This window comes from Artibeus jamaicensis, unplaced genomic scaffold (genome assembly GCF_021234435.1).
Source record: "Artibeus jamaicensis isolate MK-2021 breed Jamaican fruit bat unplaced genomic scaffold, CSHL_Jam_final contig_3126, whole genome shotgun sequence".
In the NCBI taxonomy this organism is placed as follows: Eukaryota; Metazoa; Chordata; class Mammalia; order Chiroptera; family Phyllostomidae; genus Artibeus; species Artibeus jamaicensis.
Window position 1 is genome coordinate 17,279,349 of NW_026521723.1, and position 26,832 is coordinate 17,306,180.

General features: G+C 35.6%; 1 protein-coding gene and 1 pseudogene across 4 annotated transcripts in view; one reads left to right on the forward strand and one right to left on the reverse strand.

Moving 5' to 3' along the window:
* The window catches only part of GSK3B (glycogen synthase kinase 3 beta), a 219,520-nt gene that overhangs the window by 172,670 nt on the left and 20,018 nt on the right, over nucleotides 1-26,832 (reverse strand). For 2 of the 4 annotated variants that reach the window (XM_037158775.2, XM_037158776.2), the window contains exon 2: nucleotides 10,061-10,111. The exons of the other annotated variants lie outside the window; for them this stretch is intronic. In XM_037158775.2, the coding sequence (XP_037014670.1) occupies nucleotides 10,061-10,111 (51 nt within the window). The remainder of the gene's footprint in view (nucleotides 1-10,060; nucleotides 10,112-26,832) is intronic. 4 annotated transcript variants of the gene reach the window in all.
* LOC119059201 (60S ribosomal protein L15-like) lies at nucleotides 13,860-14,480 on the forward strand (annotated as a pseudogene).

Genomic DNA, 26,832 nt, shown 5'->3' on the forward strand with positions numbered 1-26,832 from the left:
ATTAATTATCCTCTTTTTTTAAACCAATCTTAGAGAGAAAGACAGAAACATAACTTTATTATTTCACTTGTTTAAACATTCAGTTTTTTTTTAATTGTTTACGTACCCAGGGCAGGGATCAACTTGCATACTGGGAGGACACTCCAACCAAGCCACCCAGCCAGGGCCAAGGATTAACACCTTGAAAACTGTTAAAAAGCCTTAAAATTGTCCCCAAATATCAAACAAGGAAGTTAGACAAAAAGGTCACTGAATAAAGAAGGAATATTTGTTAGAGGCAATAAGAAGGTATCTGCTGGAGCAAGAGCAGTAAAAGATAAGGTGTGGGACAGAGCTGAAGGTTTATAATCTACAGCAGTAATTCTCAACATATAAGCCAAAGAGACCTTGTAAAAATTTGTTATTACATCTCCAAATCCACACACAAATCAATGTTGGAATATATAACAAGAAATGTCATATCCACAAATATATACATACCCATATATATACATAATTTTCCTTAAAAGCAGCAGCAACATTAACAAAGAATAAAGCCTTACCTACCCTTTCATCCAATATTTCCCTTTTTCAGGAATATGGTGAAAAAAAGTAATCAGAAACTGAGAGAAAATTATTGATTTATGTAGATATTCATCAAAGCACTACACAGTATCACTAAATTGTAATCAACCTAGATGTCTAATAATGAAAGAATCATTAGGAAAATATGACATGCTCACAGTGAACAGAACATTAAACAGTCATTAAAATTACATTTTCAGAGAATATTTATGGTTATAAGAAAATATTCATGATAGATTACATGAAAAAGCAGGTTACAAACTGCTATATGTGAGGTCTGTTCAGAAGGTATCCAGCCATGTAATATGAAAAGGAGACATTTAATGAGCAGGATACAAGATACAAGAAACATTGTATACAGGACAATGCCACCTCAGTCCCCTTCAAAGTAGGCACACCTTGGAATCTCACACAGTTCTCCCAGTTGCCATCAGCTGCCCTGTCATATTTTCCTGAATCTCATCGACCGTCTGAAACCTTTCCCTTTCAAAAGTGATTTTAGTTTGGGGGAAACTCCAGAAGTCTCAGGGCCCCAAATCTGGGCTGTAGCAGGGCTGAATCACCTGGGTGATTTGATGTTTTGCCAAAAAAACTCTGCACAAGATATGATGCATGAGTGGGCATATTGTCATGATGAAGCTGCCCATAGCTGCCACTTTCTGAATCATCTGAATAATTTCCACAGTGGAATGTTCAAGCTTAATGCAAAATCTGATGCTGGCTCACTGCTCTACTCTCTGTCATTTCTAATGCAACAGCCACACAGTACATCTACCTCCCCGACTGACTAGTACAATTAATTCATCATCACTGTTCATGCATGCGCATTCCAGTCCACTCTCCTAGGCTGCGAGGTTACATCAATGTGGCACAAAGCATTCTTGTTAAATTAACAACGGCTGCACTTCTTCCAGACAGACCTTGTGTACTACATGATCCCAATTTTGAAAAACGGTATATAAACACATCATAAAGCAAACAACAATTTTCTCTGGACATTGAGAATACAGGTGAATTTTATTTTCTTCTTTGTACTTCCCAATTTTTCTACAACTGAGCATGTAAATATTTTAAAAGACAAATTTTAAAGTTCTAAAAAGATACTCTTTTCACACAGGTATCATTGTTATAATCTAACATTTCTTCACTGTAGTCTTAGAAATTCAAGTTGTTTAGGGAACCGTTTAAAGTAAAAATGAGCAAATGTCTACTTCTTAATGATTTATCCTTGTTTCTAAAATTGAGTATCATCAGCATTACGAAGAGATGGATTGAGTACCCCATTCATGGACAATGTTTATTCTTCAATTAAGCATGCATTCAATAAGGATAGGGGCTGAAGTGGGAGGAAAAGTAGTATTTATTAAATACTTTACAACAAGTACAGTGTTAGATATATCATATTTCACTTACTCCCACCAATTCCATAATACAGTTATCACCATCCTTTGTTTCACAGAGAATATTTAACCCTAATTCTATACTTCTCCACTAACTTCTTAAGCAAACTTCTCTAATAATTGTATAGTAACTATTAAGTACAGTATCTACAAGGAGATAAGATGTGTCTGCATTTTTCAAAAGTTTTCATAGACTAAGAGCTCCAAATTTCTTGGGGGAAGGAAGGGAGGAAAAAAGGAAGGAAGGCACGGAGTGAGGAAAGAGGGAGGGAGGAACGAGGAAGGAGGAGGGGAAGAACAGGAAGGAAGGAAGGAAGGAAGGAAGGAAGGAAGGGAGGGAGGGAGGGAGGGAGGGAGGGAGGGAGGAAGGAGCAAAATAAATTCAAATATCGTCTCTTCTATGACCTTTCCTGACCATTCAAAACTACAATGATTATTCCTCCTTCTGGAGTCACACTGTCTCCGGTTGTGCTGTCCAATAGAATAATCACTATTACACGAGACTACTTGAAAATCGTTAGTCTGGATTGAGATATGCTGTAATACATAACAGATTTTTGAACACAATATAAAAATGGCATCATGATAATACTGTCAAGTTTCTTATTTCATTTTAATAATCATAATTCATACTTGAGCATGCTCCACTGAAAAAGAACATGAAAAAGGCATGACAGTCTTCTTAAAAACATGCATTAGATCAACTGGATATCTACATGCAAAAAAATATAGAAAGTGAGCTTATATCTTTCGCAAAAATTACCTCAAAATGGATCAGAGACCTAAAGTAAAATGCAAAACTATAAAACTCCTAAAAGATAAAAGGAAAAGATTTAGGTGAACTGAGTGGTAATGACTTTTTTAGGTACGACACCAAATCACAATCTGTGAAAGAAAAATTGATTAAGCTGGAATGTTAAAATTTAAAACTTCTGCTCTGCAAAAAGACACTGTTAAGAGAATGAAAAGATAAGCCACAAACTGGGAGAAAATATTTGCAAAAACATGTTACCTCATAAATGACTTGTATCCAAAATATACAAAGAACTCTTAAAACTCAACAATAAGAAAACAAACCTTATTTAAAACAGGCAAAAGACTTGGACAACTCACCAAAGAATATATACTGTTGGCAAATATGCATATGAAAGGATGCTCAACATCATACGTCACTAGGCTAACTCCTAATTAAAACAACGAGATACCACTATAAACCTACTAGCATGGCTAAAATCTAAAACAATGACAACACTAAAGGTTGGTGAGGGTGTACAGCAACAGGATCTCTCACTAAATTGCTGGTGGGAATGCAAAATTGTGCAGCCACTTTGAACAACAGTTTGGCAATTTCCTATAAAACTAAATGCTCTAACTATATAATCCAGCAATTGCACTTATGGATACTTACCCAAATGAGTTAAAGACATGTCTAGCCAAATACGTGAACACAAATGTTTACAGTTGCCAAAACGTGGAAGCAACCCAGATGTCCTTCATTTGGTGAAAGGATAAAACAAGCCTTGCTATATTCATACAATGGAATAATATTCAGCAATATAAAACAAATGAACTATCAAGCCACAAAAAGACATGGTAGAACCTTACATGCATATTGGTAAGTCAAAGAAGGAAGTCTAGAAAAAAGCTTTACAAACTGTATGATTATAACTGGAGGACACTCTGGAAAAAAATAAAAATATATAGAGAAATATGTAGTAAAAATACTACTGGTTGCCAGGGATAGGAGGGGTATAAGAATGAGTAGGTGGGGCACAGAGAGTTTTTAGGGCAGTAAAACTATGCTGTATAATGATGGATATGTAATATTATGCATTCGTCAAAAGCCACAGAATTCTCCAACACAAAGAGTGGGCTATAATACTGATTATGCATAATAAACAAGGGATTTTAATTAATAGCAATGCATCAACATTGATTCATAAATTGTACCACACAATGCAAGAGGGGCCATGTGAAAATTCTCTGTACTTTCTGTTCAACTTTTCTGTCACCCATAGAACTACTCTAAGAAATAAGTGCATTCAGTTAATAGAAAACAAAGATATTATAGTACAATTGTTCTGTCAACTGAGTGTGATCGCTTGGAAAGTTTATTCATTATTAAAAATATGTGGGAACAGAATTGTTCAAGTTTTTATTTTGCTTTTCTTTTGTTACCTTATTATACATGCCTGGTACTTATCCCAAATCTAATAAAAATAAAAATAAAAACTCTGGAAGTAGGACCGTAACATGTATATGTTTACAAAAGTTCCCAAGTGATTCTACTGTCAACATGAAGAAGAGCAGGAATTGTGAGTTAAACAGACTGATCTGATTGCTGTTCTGTATTAAACTAGCACATATACAGCATAACTCCTTTGCACCCAGTTTCCTCAAATGTAAAATGAAAGGGTTAAAGTTGACAGATAAGAGCATAAACCACAGGAACAATTATAAAGGACATATGGACAACTACAAGGTGGGGGTAGAAACAGGGGAAGGAGGTGGGGAGAGCTGGGGTGGTGGGGAAAAGTGGGGGGGAGGCAGGAAACTGTATTTGAGAAATAATTAAAAATTATAATAAAAAATTAATCCTGCCCCCCCCAAAAAAGAGCATGAACCAAATATTAAGGTCACTTTCAACTCAAAATTTCTCAACTATACAAACACTGAAGTTTGAACTAAAATAAATTCTAAACCACAAATTCTTTTCCTTATCTTAAACCTAATCAAGATACACAAACAGAATTTTCATTGTTTAACTAAGGTGATACAAATAACAGCTAAACTGTCTTACCTGATCAAATAAACTAATGCTTTTTCTATCACAATTCTACCCCCGCAAGAACAAAAGCATTTAGTCTTTTGCAACTATTTTGAAGTATTCAAAAAGATCATCAAGTGTGTAAGTTAAGAATCTGAGATAACTCTAAGAAATCAGATACACTCAAGAAGGCAATCAAATAGATAAGCTGCCATTATCTCTTACTGGTAGCAAATTTCCCATTATATCCTAACATTCACGTGAGCGAAGACCAGCAAGTGCTAAATCCAATGCCAGCCGGGTTCAATTTCCATGTCTTGAAATTGGTCTAAAGATCATGCTGAATGTCAAAAATCTCATCCTAAAAAACTAAAATTTATCATTTATCCTCAGCACCTAGTATATAAAAGAGCACCCATATACCATATAACATTGTATGTAACAGACAATCAAGTATTTTTCAATTTATAGTTATCAAAGAGTTGCTGAGCATTTACTGTATGTCAGGAAGTATGCTAAACAGACTAGAATACTGAGTAAAACCAAGTCCCTATGCTTATGAATTTACACTTTAGTAGGGAAGACAAGCTAATATATGCCACATGGTAATGATACTCTTTTAAAAAATTAAGCAAGGTAAAGGGATAAAGTATTTATTGACTGGAAGGAGACACAACAGAGCCATCTGAAATAATGAAAATGTACTATACTTAGCTTGATCTTAGTGATAGTGTATTCATTGAGTTATAGTCTTAGGCATTATGCAATCTGCTATATATAAATTGTATTTCTAAGAGTTACTTTAATCTTGCTAAAAGACCAACCCCTGTGTTCCCTTGCAGCATCATATACAATAGCCAACATATGGAAGCAATGCAAGTGCCTATTAATAGAAAAGTGGATAATAAAGCTGTGGTACTTATATACAAAAGAATATTACTCAGTCTTAAAAAGAATACAATCTTACCATTTGTGACAGCATGGATGAACCACAAATGGTAAGAGTATTATGCTCAGTGAAAGACAAATACCATATGATTTCACTTACACGTGGAATCTAAAGAACAATATAAATAAACAAACAAAACTGAAACAGACTCATAGACAGAGAAAGTAGACTAACTGGTGGTTGCCAGAGGGAAGAGGGTTGGGGAACTGGGTGAAAGAGGTGAAGGGATTAAGAAGTACAAGTTGGCAGTTACAAAGCAGTCACAGGGATGCAGAGTACAGCATAGGGAATATAGTTAATAATATAGTAATTATATTACTACTAATAATGAATAACATTGTAATAACTGTACTACTACTAATAATAATACTATATGGTGCCAGATAGGTACTGGAAACATCAAAGGGAACATTTTGTAAAGTACATGATTATCGAACCACTATGCTCACACCTGAAAGCAATGCAAAATAACACTGAAAGTAAACAGTAATTAAAAATTTTAACAATAAACAAAAGCAAAAAGAATTTTAAAAAAATAAATAAAAAACCAACCCCACCCAATGATAATTTCCTTTCGATTACCACAATTATTAATATACTTCCACATTTAGGGACTAAATCCTCAAAGATATATAAAATTATACCTCCTGCAATCACATACATGATTTTAAGTTTCATTATATACATCTAACTTTACAATTGTAATATGTTTACCTCTACTACCCCACAGTTCTACTCTTCAAGCTAATCACTTAATAAGCACCTACTGCATATACAGAAGGCAAAAGAAAAACAGTCTTGACTCTAATGGCAGTAAAAGATAAAATCAGAATGGTTCTAAAAAGGAGTTGTATAACTAATTCGCATGATAAATATATAAATATAAAATGGAACATATGTCTTTAAAAACAAGAAACTATATTTAATCATTTAGTGCTTCCTTTCCCCAATGACCCAAAATCCCAGAGTTTCTGTTTTAGAAAGGAATGAAATGAATGCACGAACTATGTGCTCCAAACATTTCATGATCCATTAAGAGAAAAGTCTAGCATAGTGACCAAAAGCCCATCACCCCACCATACTCTTCCCTGCAAGGAAGAAGAAACACCCTACAGAAAAGAACCAGAGAAAATAATATGAGAGCCAGAAGGGCAGTCTCAGTGGAGTGGAGTGCTAAGCGTTACTGCAACTAAATTAACTACAGGCTACAATCTTTGTAAGAAGGAATAAATTAGTAGGCCAAACACTGAAAATGTCTAATGGGATTTAGATACTCTAGGCCTGGGGTGTCAAACTCATTTTCCCCGGGGCACAGGGAGTGGGGGGGGGGGGTACGGGACATCAGCCTCAAGGTTACCTTCAAAGGACCAAATGTAATTTCAGGACTGTATAAATGTAACTATTCCTTAACAGTTAAGCCCCCGCTGGGTAGAAACAACATGCAGGGCTGGACAAAACAAGGTGGGGGGCCAGATTCAGCCCACAGGCCTTGTGTTTGCCACCTATGCTCTAGGCAGAAAGAAAATAAAACAAATGCACAGTGGTTAAAAACAAATGACAGCCCAGAACAGGTAAAGCCATAGGGACAGCAAGACGAGTGGTGGTTGCCAAGGGCTTCAGGGAGGGGAAAATGAGGAGTGACAGCTGATGTGTTTAGAATTTTTTCTTTTAAGGTGATGAAAATGTTTTGGAACGTGATAAACATTTGGCTGCATACTGTGAATGTAAACATGCTACTGGATTGTACAGTTTCAAGTGGTTAATTTTTTGTTAAATTTCATCTCAATTTTTAAACACACTAACCTCATATTAAAAAGTGAATAAAGACTCTCAGATCATGGCACAAACCCTAACTTCCTGCCCTCCAAGTACTGCCCTGGGTTAAATTACAGGTTATCCACTAATTGTGATACTAAGCCTGCAATATTCATGAGTCTCACCAGGTAACATTAATTTCCTGACCTAAAATAGCTAGTCTACAATTCCTACCCTCCTATTCTCCCTCTCTCTCTCTACTTCTCTCTCTCTCCCGGCAAATAAAATACCCCATGCTAATTCTAGGTCATTTTCTACATCTCCCTCATTTTTAAATATCTTTTAGTATTCAATCCAAAAATAAAGGAATACTAGAACCACCACAAAAAATACTGTGTTTTCAAAAACCTCTAAGGAAAACCTTCCCTAAACAGCTGTAACAACCAATCAGTCTACCTCAGGAAATAAATATTCTTGCTTATATAGGGTGAAGCAAAGGTAGGTTTATAGTTGTTCATATGGAAAATAATACAATAATAAATAATACAAGAATAAACTGTTTCGAATACTAACAAATATAAACCTACTTTGCCCCACCCTGTATATGCTGCAAATTCTCACTACCCTCCCAGACACATAAAGCCTACAGTGTGACTATTTAAATCTATTTGCTTTTCAAGTATAGTAACACTTCTCTGATCAAGAAGACCTCTAGAAACAGCAAGGTTAGAAAATCAAAACCCTGGAGACAGACAGAAAATAATTATTAACAGCTAATATGTATTGGAATCTACCTACTCTGTGCCAAGCTGAGTTTTTCATGCATTACATCATTTAACCTCCATAACAACCCTGGGAGGTATTATTATAATCATTTTAAAGATGAAGAAAGCCAAGTTCTAAAAGTAAGTAATTTATTCAGGTCCAGAGTTAGTAATTGTTGGAATTGAGATTCTCAAGCAATCTGACTTATACAGAGCTCTGCATTCCTTAACTGAAACTAGTAGAAAACCATATATATCATAGACTAAACTTTATGGAAGCAACCCCCCAGATCTTCCTTACAATCTACAGTATCGATTAAAATTATCAATATCATTCACAGCACAAGTCTAACAATGTTGGTATGAACTTCCCCATTCACAGTTATGCAGGTGTGGCACATTTGTAGGAGCAAGTGGTAATACTGCTAGGACCAACCACACTAAAATGTTGGGGGGATGAGAGGGAAGACACATGCACACACAAGGAAAAGATAAAAACGATTATTAAAAAGCTACTACATAATCATATTAAATAGCCCTCAGCTGTTCTATTTTAGAATGCAGCTGTTTCTATATCCTTCAGTAGAATAGAGTAACTAACATTCATGACAATGGAAATGCAGCAGGTCCTCCAATGACATCATTTTGTTACAACATTAATGAGATGCCATAGGAACTTAAAAGCTGTTTATATCAATTGTCCTAGGGTACAACTGGTTTCCTTATACATAATTTTGCTTAAAATAGTAGAACCTATCAACAGCATTAAGTGAAAACTTACTGTATCATAAAATGGTACCAAAAATCATATTCAGCATTATCTAAAATATAGATTTTAGGACAATTCTTACAAAAAGTTTGAAGTCATTTTTCTAGAAAGTTCAAGATGATAGTAATTCCCAATCTCTCGGGTATTTACCCATATCTTACTTTCTCCTCTTTCTCCTTAGAATATAAACATTTTCAAATCCCTTTTTTTTTGTCCATTTCTAACTTGCACTCCCTTAACAGATAAGCTTCTCAAGGACTAGACAACACTTAGTATCTTCCACTTCCTCATCTCTATCCTCTCTGCTACAGCTTCTGTATTCAGCTTCCCAGTTGAGCTGCTCTTGCTAAAATCATCAATGCCTCCCTATTCCTGAATCTAATGAATATGCAGTTCTTACTTGTCCTTTTAAGCAAGATTTATCATTTCAGATCTCTTTCTTCCCTTCCCTCCTCATCTTTTAAATTCTGGTCAGTTGCCTTCTACACTGACACTCTTCCGTTTTCCCTCTTATTACTTTTTACTGTACTCATTTTCCTCTGCCTTTCCCCTCAAATGTTGGAGGGCCCCTGGCCACCTTCCCTTCCATTAGGAATTCTCAAAACATAACCTTAACCTCTATTAAACAATGCTATATACCACCCCTCTAACTCTCTAGTCCACATAACTACCCCTGGCAGCTTTCCAATGCCTTCTAGACATCTCCACGGGCATATTTCCAGGTCCCTCAACCTCAGCATGGCCACAGCCGAACTGATCTTGGAAAGTCAAACAACAGTTGGAAAGTGTAGATGTACAGAGAGTTTTATTTTGTTAGGAGTGGGGAAAACTCCCTATTTTAGTAAAAATCATTATCCACTCAGTCTTTCTAAATAGCTGGGTCATTCTTGACTCCTTCCTTCGCTTCACCCAAACAGCCAAATAAATCATGAAATACCAAAAGATTGTAAAACCTTAATCTTTTCAAATCCCCTCTCTTCTCTTTACTCTCCCATCACTTCTCAATAATAGCTTGTTTAGGCTTTCCCACAATATCTTTAATTGTTTGTGGCTGTAATACTTATCACAAAACATGTATATTTCTCCATTAACCTGCAAACTTAGTGACAGGAAACCGTGTCTTGTTCTTTTTATCCAATGTACCTAGGAACACATAAAAAGTAATAAACATAAGTCTGGTGAGTGAGTGATTCCAAGAAGCTAAGTAAAACCTCAAAAGATGTACAATTTATTAACAGTAGAGTAGGAATGTATGTGTAGTTTAACTTGCCAGCATTTTTTCAATACTGAAGTGCCATCATAGTACACAAATAACAGCATATCAGTGGCATACTGCATGTGCAAAGTAACAAAATATTCTTTTTATGTTTCTATGTACATTTTAAATTTTCTACAATGATCACTTTCGTAATTGGTGAGGAAACAGTATTTTTAGAACAAAATGCAACAATTAGCATGAATGAAACTTTGTTTTCAGAAAAATATGTTGTGAAATTTGAAGGTGGGGTGGATGCATCAGGAATCTGAGAGAATATGCAAAAAAAGGGATACTGCCTTCAATGAACAGTTAAGCTCACTCAGTAGCTGTAAGATATTTGAAAATTAATACTCAAATTCATTTTCCAGATTTAAATTCACTCATAAAAATATAAGAGAAAAATATAAGTGAATATCTCTAATCAACAGTTCTCAAAGTGTAGTCTGAACCTCTGAACCCTTCCAGAAGGCCCATGAGGCCAAAATTATTTTCATAACAATAATAAGATAACATTTGCTTTTCCATTCCCATTCTGTGAAATACAAAATAGGTTTTCCATAGGCAAACATGTCCTGTGATAAATATCACAAGCGTTTAGCCCTGGCTGGTGGTGGTGGTGTTGCTGGCCCAACAACCAAAGAGTTGCAGGTTCGATTCCCAGTCAGGGCACATGCCTGGGTTGTAGGGCAGGTCCCCATTGGGGGCCTGCAAGAGGTAACCACACACAATATCTCTTACTCTTTCTCCTTCCCTTCCCTTCTCTCTAAAAATAAATAAAATCTTTAAAAATATAACGCAGGAGTTTAAATGCAGAGGCAGATATGAGAATCCAGCTATCTTCTATTAAGCCAAAGATATCTGCAAAAATTTAAAAATTCTCAATAATCTTTTTATTTGGGAAAATATGACTTTTTCATTAAAAATGTTCAAATTAACATGTAAAGGACTATTTATTGTAAAGGACTTACTTCTTATTAATAAATTAACAAATATTTATAAATGTCTCAGTTTTAATTTCTAATGTGGCAAATGTCTACACTTGTAACCCCCAGGAAAAAGATATCTTCGGGGACCTCAATAGTTTAGTTATTAAGACTACAAAGATCAAAAGTTCAAGGACTGCCAATTTATATAGTTTAAGGAGGGGCAAACTTCTCTAAGCATTACTACAAAGAAGAAGACCAACCAACAAATATACTGACATAAATATTTTAAACTTCAATAAATTCAAAAAATAAACACAAACAAAATACAAGAAAAACTGACAAGTTGGGGGGAAATACAAATACAACAATGGGCTCATAGTATTTACATATAAATAAGTCTTTCAGGTCACTAAGACAAACACCCTCCAGTAGGAATGGAGACAAAAACTAATGGGAAAATAGTGTAATACACAAAGACCAATATACGTGTAGGAAAATAACCCTCAAACTTATCAGTAATCACAGCAATGAAAATTAAAACTGATTAAATCAGCAACGTGTTTTAAAATTATGCCAAATTCTGTAAGAATGCAGGAAAACAAGTGTCCATATAAATTACTGTCAGGAACATAAATACCAGTAATTACAACCTATCTGGAAGGCAATCCAGAAACATGAATCAGAAATCTTAAAAGCGTACCTACTCCTCAACCTCCAATTCTATTCTAATGGGATAAAAACAAACACAAAAGTCTGCTACAATATTCGTTGAAGCATTGTTTATAATTGCAAAAGAGAAACTAGAAACAATGTCCACTGAGAAGGAGATGATTGGATATATTATAGTATCCCGTAGTGTAGATTACTTATTATCAGGTAGTTTACAATTTTGTATCATTGAAAGGTATTGATATATTAGGCTACGAAAATGCTGGTAAAATTTTACATGTTTCATCTCAGTAAAAGACAATACATCAGTGTGCAAAGAACTAGGATGTGCCAGGAATTTTATGTATATGCCAATCATTTTATATGCCTTATCACTTTTAATTTTCAAAACTCTATGATGTAGGATGCCCTCTTTAAACTTCCATTCTCTCATCTGCAAAAGTGAAATGAGTAATTTGCCCCCAAACCATGAAAACCTCAACTTACAAAACCATTAGATATTGGAGGTCAAAATTGACTCTAGGTCTCACACTCAAACTATATTTTGTTACATATCACTTGTACCCTAACAAGTTAACAATGAGTCAATATGACTATTTCCCTTCCACAGCTACCTTTCTTCTTTCTTTTTCTTTTTCCCCCTTAATCTTATATTTTTCTATAACAAATATGTTTTATCTTTTTAATTTAAAAAGAACATTCTTATTTTTGAAATGCTCTAATTCAAAAGCCAAGAGACTCAATTTGGGGAGAAGAATTTCACAGCATAACTTTAAAATTTTGCACATATTGTTATTTCACATTAGCTACAGGCCAATTAAAAACAAACAATATCAACTTCTTTTGGGAATTTTTACAGAAAGTTTATGACTTTAGCACCAACAGACCTAGTTGAAAAATACAATATAAAATAGTTTTTTTAATTAAATAATAAAATAAAATAAAATTCACAATAAGCTGTGAACCTTAAGCAAATTATTTAACCTCTCTGAAACTAAACTTGCTCGTAAAATACTGATAAGAATTCCTATCTCGTGGGACTGTTACAAAGACTGTGTTAAAAAGGCCCTGGCTGGTGTGGCTCGGCAGATTGAGCACTGGCCTGTAAACCACAGGATCAGTGGTTTGACTCCCAATCAGGACACATGCCTGGGGTGCAGGCTAGGTCCTCTGGAGGGGGCATGCAAGAGGCAACCACACATTGATGTTTCTCTCCCTCTCTTTCTCCCATTCATCCCCTCTGTCTAAAAATAAATAAATATAAAAAGTCTTTTTTAAAAAAAGGACTATGTTAAAAAGAATAAAGCAGATAGTTTCTCCAGTTCCAGCCAAGATGGAGGCATAGATAGATATGTTTCACCTCCTCACACAACCAAAAACGTGAAACAACCCATTTAAACACCAAAACCAACCAAAAACTGCCAGAAAATCAAACTGCATGGAAGTCCGATAACCAAGGAGTTAAAAAAGAAACATTCATCCAGATTGGTAGGAGGGGATGAGACAGGCAGACAGGGTGGAGAGAACCCCCCCAAAGCAGCAGCTGGCAGACCAGGCAATCCCACATTCACTTGTGGATAAACTAGGAGGAACAACAAGGGAGCGAGACACATCTTGAAACCCAGGGTTCCAGCATGGGAAAAGAAAAGGAAGAGAAGGAAACAGGAACTCAAATCAACAGTGTGGACCAGAAGGAAGCAATAAACATTCAACCAGAACAGAATGAAGAAACAAGAATTTAAAAAAATGAGGAGACACTTAGGAACCTCTGGGAAAATTCTAAACATCCCAACATCCAAATCATAGGGGTGCCAGAAGGAGAAGAAGAGCAAGAAATTGAAAGCTTGTTTGAAAAAATAATAAAAGAAAAACTTCCCCAATCTGGCAAAATAAATAGACATACAAGTACAGGAAACTCAAGAGTCCCAAACAAGTTAGACCCAAAGAGGAACACACCAAGACACATCAAATTACCCAAGATTAAAGGTAAGGAGAGCATATTGCTTTTCCATCTGGCCCAACCACCAGGTAAGCCAAGATGGGCACCTATAAGTATATCCAAGAGCTACGGAGGAAGCAGCAGTCCAATGTGATGCACTTGCTTCTCAGGGTGCACTGCTGGCAGTACCACCAGCTCTGTGTGCTCCAGAGGGCCCCCCCGCCCCACTAAGCCCGATAAAGCACACAGGCTAGGATACAAAACCAAGCAAGGTTATGTCATACGTCAGATTTGTGTGCCCAATGGTGGCTGCAAATGCCCTGGTTTCTAAGGGCGCAACCTATGGCAAGCCTGTCTGTCCATCATGGTGTTAACTAGCTAAAGTTTGCCCAAAGCCTTCAGTCTGTTGCTGAGGATCGAGCTGGGTGCCACTGTGGAGCTATGAAGAGCCCTAAATTCTTACTGGGTTGGTGAAGATCTCACATACAAATTCTTTGAGGTTATTCTCATTGATCCATTCCATAAAGCTACCAGAAGGAATTCTGACACCCAAGGGATCACCAAACTGGTCCACAAGCACAGGGAGATGTGAGGGGAACATGTGCAGGCCACGAGAGCCGCGGCCTTGGAAAAGGCCACAAGTTCCACCACACTATTGGTGGTTCTCACCAGGTAGCTTGGAGAAGGCACAACATTTTCCAGCTCCACTGTTACTGCTAATATATGTTATGTTTGTAAAATTTTTACTTAATACCGAATTTAGGACAGTCAAAAAATAAATAAGGAGAGACTCTTAAAAGCAGAAAGAAAAAAGGAGACAGTTACCTACAAAGGAGTTCCCATAAGACTGTTAGCTGATTTCTCAAAAGAAACCTTGAAGGCAAGAAGGGGCTGGAAAGAAGTATCCCAAGTCATGAAAGGCAAGGACCTACATCCAAGGTTATTCTCTCCAGCAAAACTATCATTTAGAATGGAAGGGCAGATAAAGTGCTTCTCGGATAAGGTCAACTTAAAGGAGTTCATCATCACCAAGTCCTTATTATATGAAATGTTAAAGGGACTTATCTAAGAAGATAAAAAACATGTACAGTAAAATGACAACAAACTCACAACTACCAACAACTGAATCTCAAAAAAACAATGATACTAATGAACTAAACAAACAACTAGAACAGGAACAGATTCACAGAAATAGAGATCACATGGAAGGTTATCAGCAGGGAGGGGGAGAACTGGGGGGAAAAGTACAGGAATAAGCAGCATAAATGGTAGATACAAAACAGACAGGGGAAGGTTAAGAATAGTACAGGAAATGGAGAAGCCAAATAACTTAATATGTATGACCAATGGACATGAACTAAGGTGGGCTAAGATGGTGGGAAGGGGACACAGGGAGGAGGGGAATAAGGAGGAGGGGAAAAAATGAGATAATAATAGCATAATCAATAAAATATATTAAAAAAATTTTTTAAAGCCAAATATACCCAAGAAAATAAATTTCCCTGCCTTTTGGGAGAACCCAAGCCTTAGGAGAGGCACTAGGAAACACAAACACTTTTACTGCCTCTTCATAGGTTTACTTAATCTGTCCTACTTGTATCCTCAAAAGTCTAGCAGAGTTCCAAGCACAGAGTTGCCCTTAAGTGTTGGATGAATAAATATGGAGAATTTCGAACACCTAACACTCTAATAATGAGTCCCATTATCACTCAAATCTAAAAGCCTTCACACAAAGCTGTGGTGCTAATTAACATTCAACAAGTTTTGATTTCAACAAAGCAATCATGCTGCAAGTTTCATTCAACTTTCTTCCTTAGAAATTCTTATTTCCAAAGAAACATACCGAAAAACACAAAGTCCCTGGGACAAATCTTAAAGTAAAAGAACAAGAGAACTCTTAAACTTTAGTCCAACTCCCTCACCAGGATCAAAAGGGCCAGAATCTCATAGCAAGCTAAATGGTTTCCCCCTCTATTTAATAGTCTTTTGGGGAAGAGATACTAATTTAGTAATAGTCAATAACCAATATCATAAAGTTAGTAATTAAATAACCCCTGTTCTGGGATTATTCAAAAATAAATTCAAAAATTCCAACTTGTTTACAAATTTAATTTAATTACTAGACCTACAACGAAACAGTCATTCTGCAAAACAACAAGGGAACCCTAATCTTCTGCAAATACTTAAATTTCACCTCCATCAACCAAATAAAACATTTAACATTATACAAATACACAGTGCCTGCTGTGATTATTCAAATAATCCCACCATGTGCCAGGCATTATTCTGAGTCTGGGAATACACAATGATCTAAGGAAACAAAAATTCCTGCATTCACTGGAGTTATATTGTAAAGGGGGTGGCAGGAAGAACAGAAACAAACAAAATAAGTACATTACATATTACAAGGGGCTAAATATTTTTAAAAACGCGGAAAGGAGGAATGGTAGTACAGGCCAGGAAAAGTACCTGAATTTTTTAAAATAAGAAGGCAAAGAAGGCCTCACTGAGAAAAACATTTTAAAAAGGTCTTAAAAGATAAAACTAGTACTCATTCTAATTCTACATAGATCAGATTCATTAACATAGCAGCAACCTGGTGAACTAATTTTCTCAATTCCTGAAGGGGCTAAGAGCCAGAAAGACTCAGATGATTTGAGAGAACCAATTCTTAAGAAAGTAAAACAATAATTATAATTCATACTGGGAAAGAAAAATACATATTTTAATACCATGAAAATATAGCAAGTCCTTATATATTTTCCTTTTCTCCCTATCTTTCCCCTCTCTTGCTCACACATTTATGATAAAACTTCACTGCCAGCAACCACAAAATTAACATTTAAAAGATTTTCTTATTTTGTCACTACAAGTCTTTCAACTTTCAACATTTTTTCCACTGCTAATACACAGAAACACCATCAAGGTAGCAGAAATCAAATACTACATTTCATTTTAACCTCTATTTTACGTGTTCACCTCGTTATATTTAGATTTAAATGGTTACTAATAGAATTCTACTTTAAAGGTGCTTAAGGAATTTACAATTCAGGAATCCAGACATCAATCCTTTTGCAAAACTAAAGGACATTTCAAAAAATAACTTAGATTTCTTGATAGTATGTTTAGTAAAAAGAATAAAACTGACATATTTGAATAAAAGGATAAATATAACTGGATTATAAGTACAAATATAATTATTTTGAAGAAATTATTTTCTCTCCCTATACTGTTGCAGTCATCTTCACAATGTGCTGTTTTACTCGTGACTTTATTCCCATGTTAAATATTCTTCTACATCATTTTTAATACTATTATGACAGAATTATTTAAAAAGGTTAAATAAGTGTACTATATAGCACGGTAGAAGCACTAATTATTATTAGTCCCGAGATAAACATTTTCATAAACATTCATGTATATCTAAATTTGTGAGCTATCTGAAAATTTTTTTCTTGAAGTTCTAGAAGTAAAATTTGAACTCTGCCAAACTGCCCTCCAGAAAGAATATACAAATTTACTTTCCTTCAGCGATACATCTCCTGAGACTCTGTCACCATGATGTTCCTAATCTTTGCCCGTGTAATTGGGGAACAAGGGCATTTTTGTTCTCATTTTATTTCTGTTTCATCACATACTAAATTGAATACTCTTTCACATTTTGACTACTTTTATTTCTCCTTATGTGACTTGTTTTTCAAAATGTTTTAAAGTGAATTACTCCAATATTCATGGTCAAAATAATCAAATATTAAATTTGATTAAAGCACATGCACTACCGTTCTACATAAACATGTTTGCTTATGTAATACACTTTTAAAAAGAGGTATATGCTTTCATTCCATCATAATCCTCAAGTTGGTATCTTCAATTAATATTTTTTAAACAAAATACAAGTATCAAAGTCTACAGGGGGTGAGGGGGTTAAAATTAACGTCTTTAAAACTACCTAATTATGTAATACATAGTATCTCCATTAATATATTCATTTAAAAGAATAAAGTAATGCCATGAAAAATGTTCATAATACATTAACAAGTGGAAAAAAGAACAAAAAACAGTTTGTATAGTATGAACCACTTATAATTTATATGACAAAAATAAAACAAATACAGAGTGGAAAGAGAAGGGAAACAGTCACTGTCCTAGGTGCTAGGAAACCCATCAGTGAACATAAGATGGGCAAGATTTTGTCCTGTTTTCTTTTCTTGTGGATTTGCTTTATTTTATAGTTTACTTTTATTGTATTTTTCCATTACCATTTATCCCCCTTATACCTTCTTTTACCTCCACCCCCGTCCCTGCTCTTCTCCACTCTCCCAGCAACCAACGCACTGGCTTTTCATAGAGCTTACATTAAATTCTAGTTGTTAATAGATATCCTGACTTTATTTATATTTACTTTTAGTATTAGACCATAATACATTACAACAATAAAATTGTTCTCATGTTCTTTCCAAATATAAGTTTGACTCTCAGAGGAAAGTAAGGAGAAATGTAGCAAATACACTACTTTCTGGATTATAGAGCAGCAATTATGATATACTACCTTGTATTAATGAAAGAGAACACAAAAAGTCTCAAAATCATTTGTCTTATTTACACTCTAGATCTTTTTTCATTATCCAAATTTAAAGTTCAACTGGTAATATTTCATTAATAATTAAGTTGCAGTATATTAATGATATGATTCCTATTTTGTTTGAAAGTCATTTGTAGCAGCATATATAAGTACTGTGCACTCCTGAAAAATGTCTTCAATTAACCAAGTGGTAATTTCTGGAGACAGGCATAGGTGGAAAGTGAGCAGATGGGGATCAGAGAAAACTTTACAGTTTTTATTGTGTATGCTTCTATACTGTTTTGAGTATTTGTGGTAAAATAATATTTGTATGATAAAAATGAGAAATAAAATGCTTTAAAGTTTCAGTGCCAAAAAAAAAACAAGGCATTTGGGCACATCAAAATCTCCCTATGTGACACTTATGTACAGCAATATGGAATTGTTTGAATTAAAAAAAAAATTAATGCTATGCAGATGTAAAAAGCAGCAAGAGCTCCATATACTATGAGTGATCGCCAGGATTTTTTTAAAGATGTTATTTACTAATTTTAGAAAGTAGAAGGGAGGGGGAAAGAGAGGGACAGAAACATCAATGTGTGGTTGCCTTGTCCCCTACAAGGGACATGGCCCATACCCAGGCATGTGCCCTGACTGGGAATCAAACCAGAGAACCTTTGATTCACAGGCCAGCACTCAAGCCACTGAGCTACACCAGCTAGGGCTGATCTCCAGTATTTTTTAAAAAACAAACTTTAAGTTTTATGCAAGAAGGAGAGAGAAATATGAATAAGTATATATACATTTCTCTTTTTAAATAACTAAAAACTCATAAAATTGGTTATCTATGAGGGAGAATATAAAAGCTAGACTTTTGCCCTGGCTGGTGTAGCTCAGTGGATTGAGCACAGGCCTGCGAACCAAAAGATTGAGGTTCGATTCCCCATCAGGCCACATGCCTGGGTTGCAAGCCAGTTCCCAGCAGGGGCCAGTTCCCAGCAGGGGATGCACCAGAAACAACCATACATTGATACTTCTCTCCTTCCCTTCCCTTCTAAAGATAAATAAATTAAATTTAAAAAAATAAATAAAAGCTAGACTTTTGTAATTATACCTCGTATTAAAATTTTGGTTTTGGAACCCTGTATATATTTTATATAATTATAAAACAAATTTAAATCAAAATGAAAACAGGTTATTGCCAAGAACTGACAGCAAAATGAACACATAAATCTAACTATGTATCAAATGAGTGGCTTAACATTAAAGAAATCATTTCTAATGATTTTAAGACAATAATTTGACTATAAATCTCTAGAATTTAAAGGAATTATAAGAATTCTTAAATTATCAGCAACCATTTTCTACTACTTCAAAATAAGAATACTAATGTATATAAACATGTAAATAAAGCAAGTAATTCTCTACTCTCAAGATTTTCAGAATAAAAGAGCTATAAATATAAAGCTTACAAAGTTAAAGGGAAATCCTAAACCTCTAATCTTAAAATCACATTAGGAAATATTATTATGAGTTCAGGATTTTTTGCTCATTGAATGCACATACAATAATTTTAGTAAAGTTACAGAATGTAAGGTCAACACAAAAACCAGTTGTGTATTTTTATACACTACCAATAAATAATCTGAAAGTATTAAGAAACAAGTCAGTTTATAATACCATTAAAATATTTCAATTTACAATAGCATAAAGTATCAATTAAGAATAAATTAAACCAAGGATGTACAAACTTAAAAACTACACAACACTACTAAAATTAGTTAAAGATGACTTAAAAAACAGAAGACATTCAATGTTCATGGATCAGGAGACTTAATATTGTTAAGGTTTGAATATTAGCCAAAACAATGTATACATATTCTACACAAACCCTATCAAAACCCCAAAGTCCCTTTTTTCAGAAATGGACTTATGGCATTACAAAGGATTCTGAATAGTAACAATAAATATATCATTAAAAAGAACTAATGATTCTTTTAAGTAGGAGGACTTAAACTTCCCAATTCAAAACTTAACTACAGAGCTACAGTTATCAAGACACTTGTACTCCTAGTGTAAAGACAAAAATATAGACCAGTGGAATAGAATTGAGTGTCCACAAATAAGCCCATGCATCTATGGTTAACTGATTATCAACAAGGGTGCCAAGACCATTCGATGGGAAAAGAACAGGCTTTTCAACAAATGGAACTTGGGCAACTGGACCTTTGCTTACCTTACACCATATACAAAAATCAACTCAAAATGTATCAGGGACCTATATATGAGAAATGAGAATAGAAAATCCTTAGAAGAAAACATGGGTAAATTTTCATGATTTTGGATTTGGGAATGCTTTTTCAGATATAACACCAGTAACAGAAGGAGGAAAAAAAGAAACAGGTACATTCAACTTCATAAAAATTTAAAACTTCTATAAATCAAAGAACACTAGCAAGTGAATAAAAAGACAACCCATAGAATGGGAGAATGTATTTTCATTTTATATATTTGATAAGGATCTAATATGCAGAATATATAAAGTCGTTATAAATCAACAAAAAGTCAATCCAATTTTAAAATGAGAAGACTTGAACAGACATTTCTCCAAAGAAGATACAAATAACCAATAAGTCCATGAAAAGATGTTCAACGTCCTTAGTCATTAAGGAAATGCAAATCAAAATCACAATGGATATTTAACTAGGATGTTCAACTAGAACTAGGATGTCCATTTTCATATGAACTAGAATGTCTATTATCAAAAAATTGATTAAAACAAGTTTTGGAGAAGATGTGGAAAAACCAGAACCCTCATACACTGCAGGAAGAAGTGTAAAATGGTGCAACCACTGTGGAAACTGTTTTTTAGTTCTTCAGTAAATCACACATAGAATTACCATGACCCAATAACTGCGTTCCGAGGTGAATAAGCAAAGAGGCTAGTAAGTGTCAAACAAAAACCTGTCCACAGTCTAAGCAGCACTATTCCAAACAAACAAATGCAGGTAACAACCCATAAACTGAATAAACAAAATGTGGTATACTCATACAATGGAATATTATCCAGCCATAAAAAGCAATGAAGTACTAATACACATGGCTACAACATGGATGGACCTCGAAAACATTGTGCTAAGTGAAAAGAAGCCAGACACAAAAGGCCACTTATTACATGATTACACAAGTATTTATATGAACTGTCTAGAACAAGCAGATCAGAGTCAGAACGCACAGTGCCAGGGCCTGGGGGAAGAGAGGAATGCAGAGGAGCTGCTTAATGAACACAGTTTCCTTTTGGGGTATGGTTAAGTTCTGAACTATATAATGACAGACACACAAAACTGTGAATACACCTAATTCCACTGAATTATACACTTTAAAATGGTGTAAGTGATCAATTTTATGTTACGTACATTATACCACAATAAGAAAAATATTCCCCTCTTTCATCCCCCTTCTTCTGTCTCCCCAACTCCCCCCCCACCCCAACACACAATCAGCAAAATCTAGAAGGTGGGAAGTTCCAAAGGGCAAACGATCTGATTTCTTCCATAAATACTCATAAATGGCCGGGAAAAGAGGAGGAAAGAAAAATAATCATTCATTGTAAGGAGATTTAAAAATAGCAACCAAATGCAACATACGGGCCTTATTTAGGATCCTAATTCAAACAAACCAATTTTTTAAGAGAAAAAAAGATATAATCAGGAAACATGAACACTGGTATCTGATAATATTAAGAAATTTTTTAAATATGTGGAAGGTAGAAACATGGTACTATTTATATTTGTTTGTTCTAAGTGCCCTTACAGAGATATAATATTTCTCAGTAAAATCATATGTCTGAAATTTGCTTTGAAAATATTTGGGATAGTAATAAGGATATAGATAAAAACAAGACTGACCACATATAATTAACAGAAATCTGAAATGGATATGGTGGTTCATTACACAATTCTATCTACTTTTATATAATTAAAAGCTTCTTAATAATGTATGTCTAACATTAAATTAACACCTCAAAATGAAGAAAATATTCACCGTCCATTTGCAAATACAAGGTCCCCCAAAATAATAGTAATAAAATTATTGTTGTTATTATTATTTATCCCATTCTATAAGAAGCAAAGTCAGTACCTATAATGAGCTAACTAAGGAAGGGAAAAGAGAAGCAGAAAAGTAGAGAGAAGGAAACTGTAACTCATTCTTCCCTTACTTCACCCTAAGCTTTAGAGGCCCCAAAGATCTTGGTTATTTCAAAGTAGGAAATTAAAAGTTAAGATGGGAAAACTTCTGGGGAAGAATAAAGCTCTTCTCTCCCACTTCCTCAAAACTGAGAAAGAGGAATAACAATCAAAGGGGGAAAAATACAGTGTTCTGCATAGTTCAATCCAGTTAATAGTCACAGTTGTTTTAAATGGTTCTCAATAGTTCCCAAATCTTCAGAGGGCGCCTCTGACCACTTAACTCTACTGAACAAAACTGCAGAGATCCAAGTTGAGGGTGAAAAATCTTCACATTCCACAGAAATTTGCTGTGCCCATCACAGTTAAACACTTAATACCTAATGATCAATATAAACCAAACTTCCACTGCAAACAAACTAGCGTGAAAAAGTTTTTAGAAGAAAATTATTCAGTCTAAAAAGAATGACAACAAAACATCAGATCTACCTAAAATACACAACTCATTAGAAACAACAAAAACTTACTGTACTAGGCCAACATCTGCTGATTACAACCAGTACTCAGTGAAAAAGTGCCAGATCCCTAATGGGAAGTTTAACTTTATTAATACCTTATAAAATATATTCAAGATGAATTTCCAGTACTTTAAAAAAATCTAGGTAATGTAAGACCCAAAACCATAAAACCCCTAGAAGAAAATACAGGCAGTAAGCGCCGTGACATCAGTCTTACTGAATTTTTGGATCTGATTCCAAAAGGAAAAATAAACAAGTGGGACTACATCAAACCAAAAAGCTTCTGCCCAGCAAAGAAAACCATCAATAAAATAAAAGAGCAACCTCCTGAATGGGAGAAAATATTTGCAATTCATGTATCTAATAAAGAGTTACTTTCCAAAATATAAAGAACTCAACCTCATTAGTTAAAAAACTTTTTTGATTAAAAAATGGGTTAGAGGACCTAAATAGACATTTTTCCAAAGAAAACATATAGGTGGCCAATCCCTATCTTACAAATCAAAACCACAAATCAAATATCACAATGAGCTATCACCTCATACCTGTCAGAATGGCTATTATCAAAATGACAAGAAATTAACAAGTATTGGAGAAGGTGTAGGAAAAAAAGGAACTCTCATGCACTGGTTGGTAGGAATGTAAACTGGTGCAGCTGCAATGAAAGACAGTATGAAGTTTCTCAAAAAATTAAAAATGGAACGGTCATATGATCCAGCAATCATATGGTATTTCTTCATGGTATTGAAGAAATACCATGGCATTTCTTTATGGTATTTCTTAAAAAAAAAAAAATGAAAACACCAGTTCAGAAAGATATAAGTACCCCATGTTCACTGCAGCATTATTTACAACAGCCAAGATATAGAAAACAACCAAAGTGTCCATGATTGGATGAATGGATAAAGAAATTGTGCTATATGTACAATGGAATATTATTCAATCATAAAAAAGTAAAATACTACCATTGTGACAACATGGATAGACACTGAGGACATTATGCTAAGTGGAATATATAAAAATATATCACAAACTAACAAACAAAACTTACAAATTTAGAACAGATTGGGGGTTGCCAGGGGATAAAAGAATGGGCAAATGAATAAAGAGGGTCAAGATAACAATCGTCAGACTTCCAGTCAAGATGAAGGCGTAGGTACATATGCTTCACTTCCTTGCATAACCAAAAGAAGGACGACCACCAATTTAAAAACAAAAAACAACCAGAACTGCTAGAAAATCAAACTGTTTGAAGTCCAACAACCAAGGAGTTAAAGAAGAAACATTCATTCAGATTAGTACAAGGGGCAGAAACAGACAACCCCGGTGGAGAGGATACAAGACAAGGTGGCAGGAGGTGGAAGGGGCAGGCAAGGTGGCAGATGGCAGATGGCAAATAGAAAGGTCCTACATTTGCTTGTGCATAAACTTGGAGAAAAAAATGGAGAGCGAGACAGACCATGCAACCCACAGTTCCAGCATTACAAAAATAAAGCCGCAAAACCTCTAGCTGTAAAAATCTGTGGAGGTTGCCACAACAGTAGAAACTCCCAGTATCACAGCAGACAACCTTGGAGGGACCCATGGGGTCCTAGGAGATACACAAACCCACTCACCTAGGAATCAGCACCACAAAGGCGCAATTCACTTGTGGGTAGCAGGTAAAGTGACTGAAAGTGGGACAAAAGCCAAGCAAGCAGCATTGTTCCCTCTCTTATCCTTCCCCCACATACAGCACCACAATGTAGCAAACTGGGTTGCCCCACCCTCAGGAACATCTAAGGCTCTGACCCTTACAATGTAACAAGTGCACCAAAACAAAAAAATGTGACCCAAATGAAAGAACAGATCAAAACTCCAGAAAAAGAACTAAGCAATGAGGAAATAGACAACCTATCAGATGCAGAGTTCAAAACACTGGTAATCAGGATGCTCACAGAAATGACTGAGTATGTATGCAAAATAAAGGAAGAAGTGAAGGCTATACACAGTGAAATAAGGAAAAATATACAGGGAACCAACAAGGAAGGAAACCAGGACTCAAATCAACAATTTGAATCAAAAGGAAGAAATAAACAGTCAACTGGAACAGAACAAAGAAACAAGAATTCAAAGAAATGACGACACGCTTAGGAACCTCTGGGACAATTCTAAACATTCCAACATTCAAATCATAAGGGTGCCAGGAGGAGAAGAAGAAGAGCAAGAAATTGAAAGTTTATTTGAAAAAATGGGGAAAAAAACCTTCCCCAATCTGGCAAAGGAAATAGACATACAAGTATTGGAAACTCAGAGTCCCAAACAAATTGGACCCAAAGAGGAACACATCAAATTACCCAAGATTAAAGGTAAGGAGAGCATCTTAAAAGCAGCAAGAGAAAAGGAGAGAGTTAACTTACAAAGGAGTTTCCATAAGACTAGCAGCTGATTTCTCAAAAGAAACCTTGCAAGCAAGAAGGGGCTGGAAAGAAGTATTCCGGGAAATGAAAGGAAAGGACTTAAAACCCAAGAATACTCTATCCAGCAAAGTTATCATCTAGAATGAAAGGGCAGATGAAACGCTTCTCAGGTAATGTCAATTTAAAGGAGGTCATCATGATCAAGCTCTTATTATATGAAATGTTAAAGGGACTTATCTAAGAAAAATATGATCAAAAATACAAACAGCAAAATGACAACAAACTCACAACTATCAACAACTGAACCTAAACACAAAAACAAAACCAAACAAAGCAAACAACTAGAATTGGAACAGAATCAGAGATATGGAAATCACATGGAAGATTGTCAGGAGGAAAAGTACAGAAAATAAAAAGTATAAATGGTAGGCACAAAATAGACAGGGGGAGGGTAAGAACAGTATAGGAAATGAGAAGTCAAAGAACTGAGTTCTTCCGCCAAGATGGAGGCATAGGTGGATGTGCCGTGCCTTCTCACACAACCAAGTTTAGAGACAACTAAATATTAGCAACAGAAAACACAGCCAGAACACAGAAAATTGAACTTTTCGGAAGTCCGTTAACAACAAATTCTTCAGCCTGACCGGTAAGGGGCGAAACCAGCAGCTGGTAAAGCGGGATTGCACAGGTCTCGGTCAGCCGGACTCAGGCGCGGAATCCAGACGCGCAGAATCCAGGCTCAGGGTTGGACCTAGTGAGCGACCAAGCGAGCCACCAGGCGAGCGACCGCGGGGGAGACAGCGGGGGAGCGGTGCTGCGTATTGACTGTGATCACGCATTTTTGCACGGGCGGACAGGCGAGGGAGTGAGCGGTTGGACCAGGCCCGGCGGGTCCCCACGGCAAGTGGCAGTGGAGGGCGCCGCCATTTCCCTGCTCTGACCCCACCTCCACATACAGCGTCATAACCCAGCAACTCTGAGTGGCCCGGCCCAGGTAAACCACCTAAGACGCTAAGCAGAGGGGGTCGCCATTTCCCTGCTCTGACCACGCCCCCACATACAGCGTCACAACCCAGCGACCTGGGAGTCCAAGGCACCGCTTCTCACACTTAAAGGGCCAGAACAGACCAAAAATGTCGCAAGAATATCTCAAAGCCCCAGAGCCCATAGATCTAAGCGATGAAGAAATAGCAAAACTCTCAGACGCACAGTTTAAAACACTGGTCATCAGGATCCTCACAGAACTGGTTGATTATACCGACAAATTAGACAAACTGAAATTGGAATTGCACAGGACACCAATAGCAATGAAAAGGAAACTGGGACTCAAATCAATGGAGTGGACCAGAAGAAAGCAAATAATGGCCAAACAGAAAAGAGTCAAGAAGCAAGAATTCAAAGAAATGA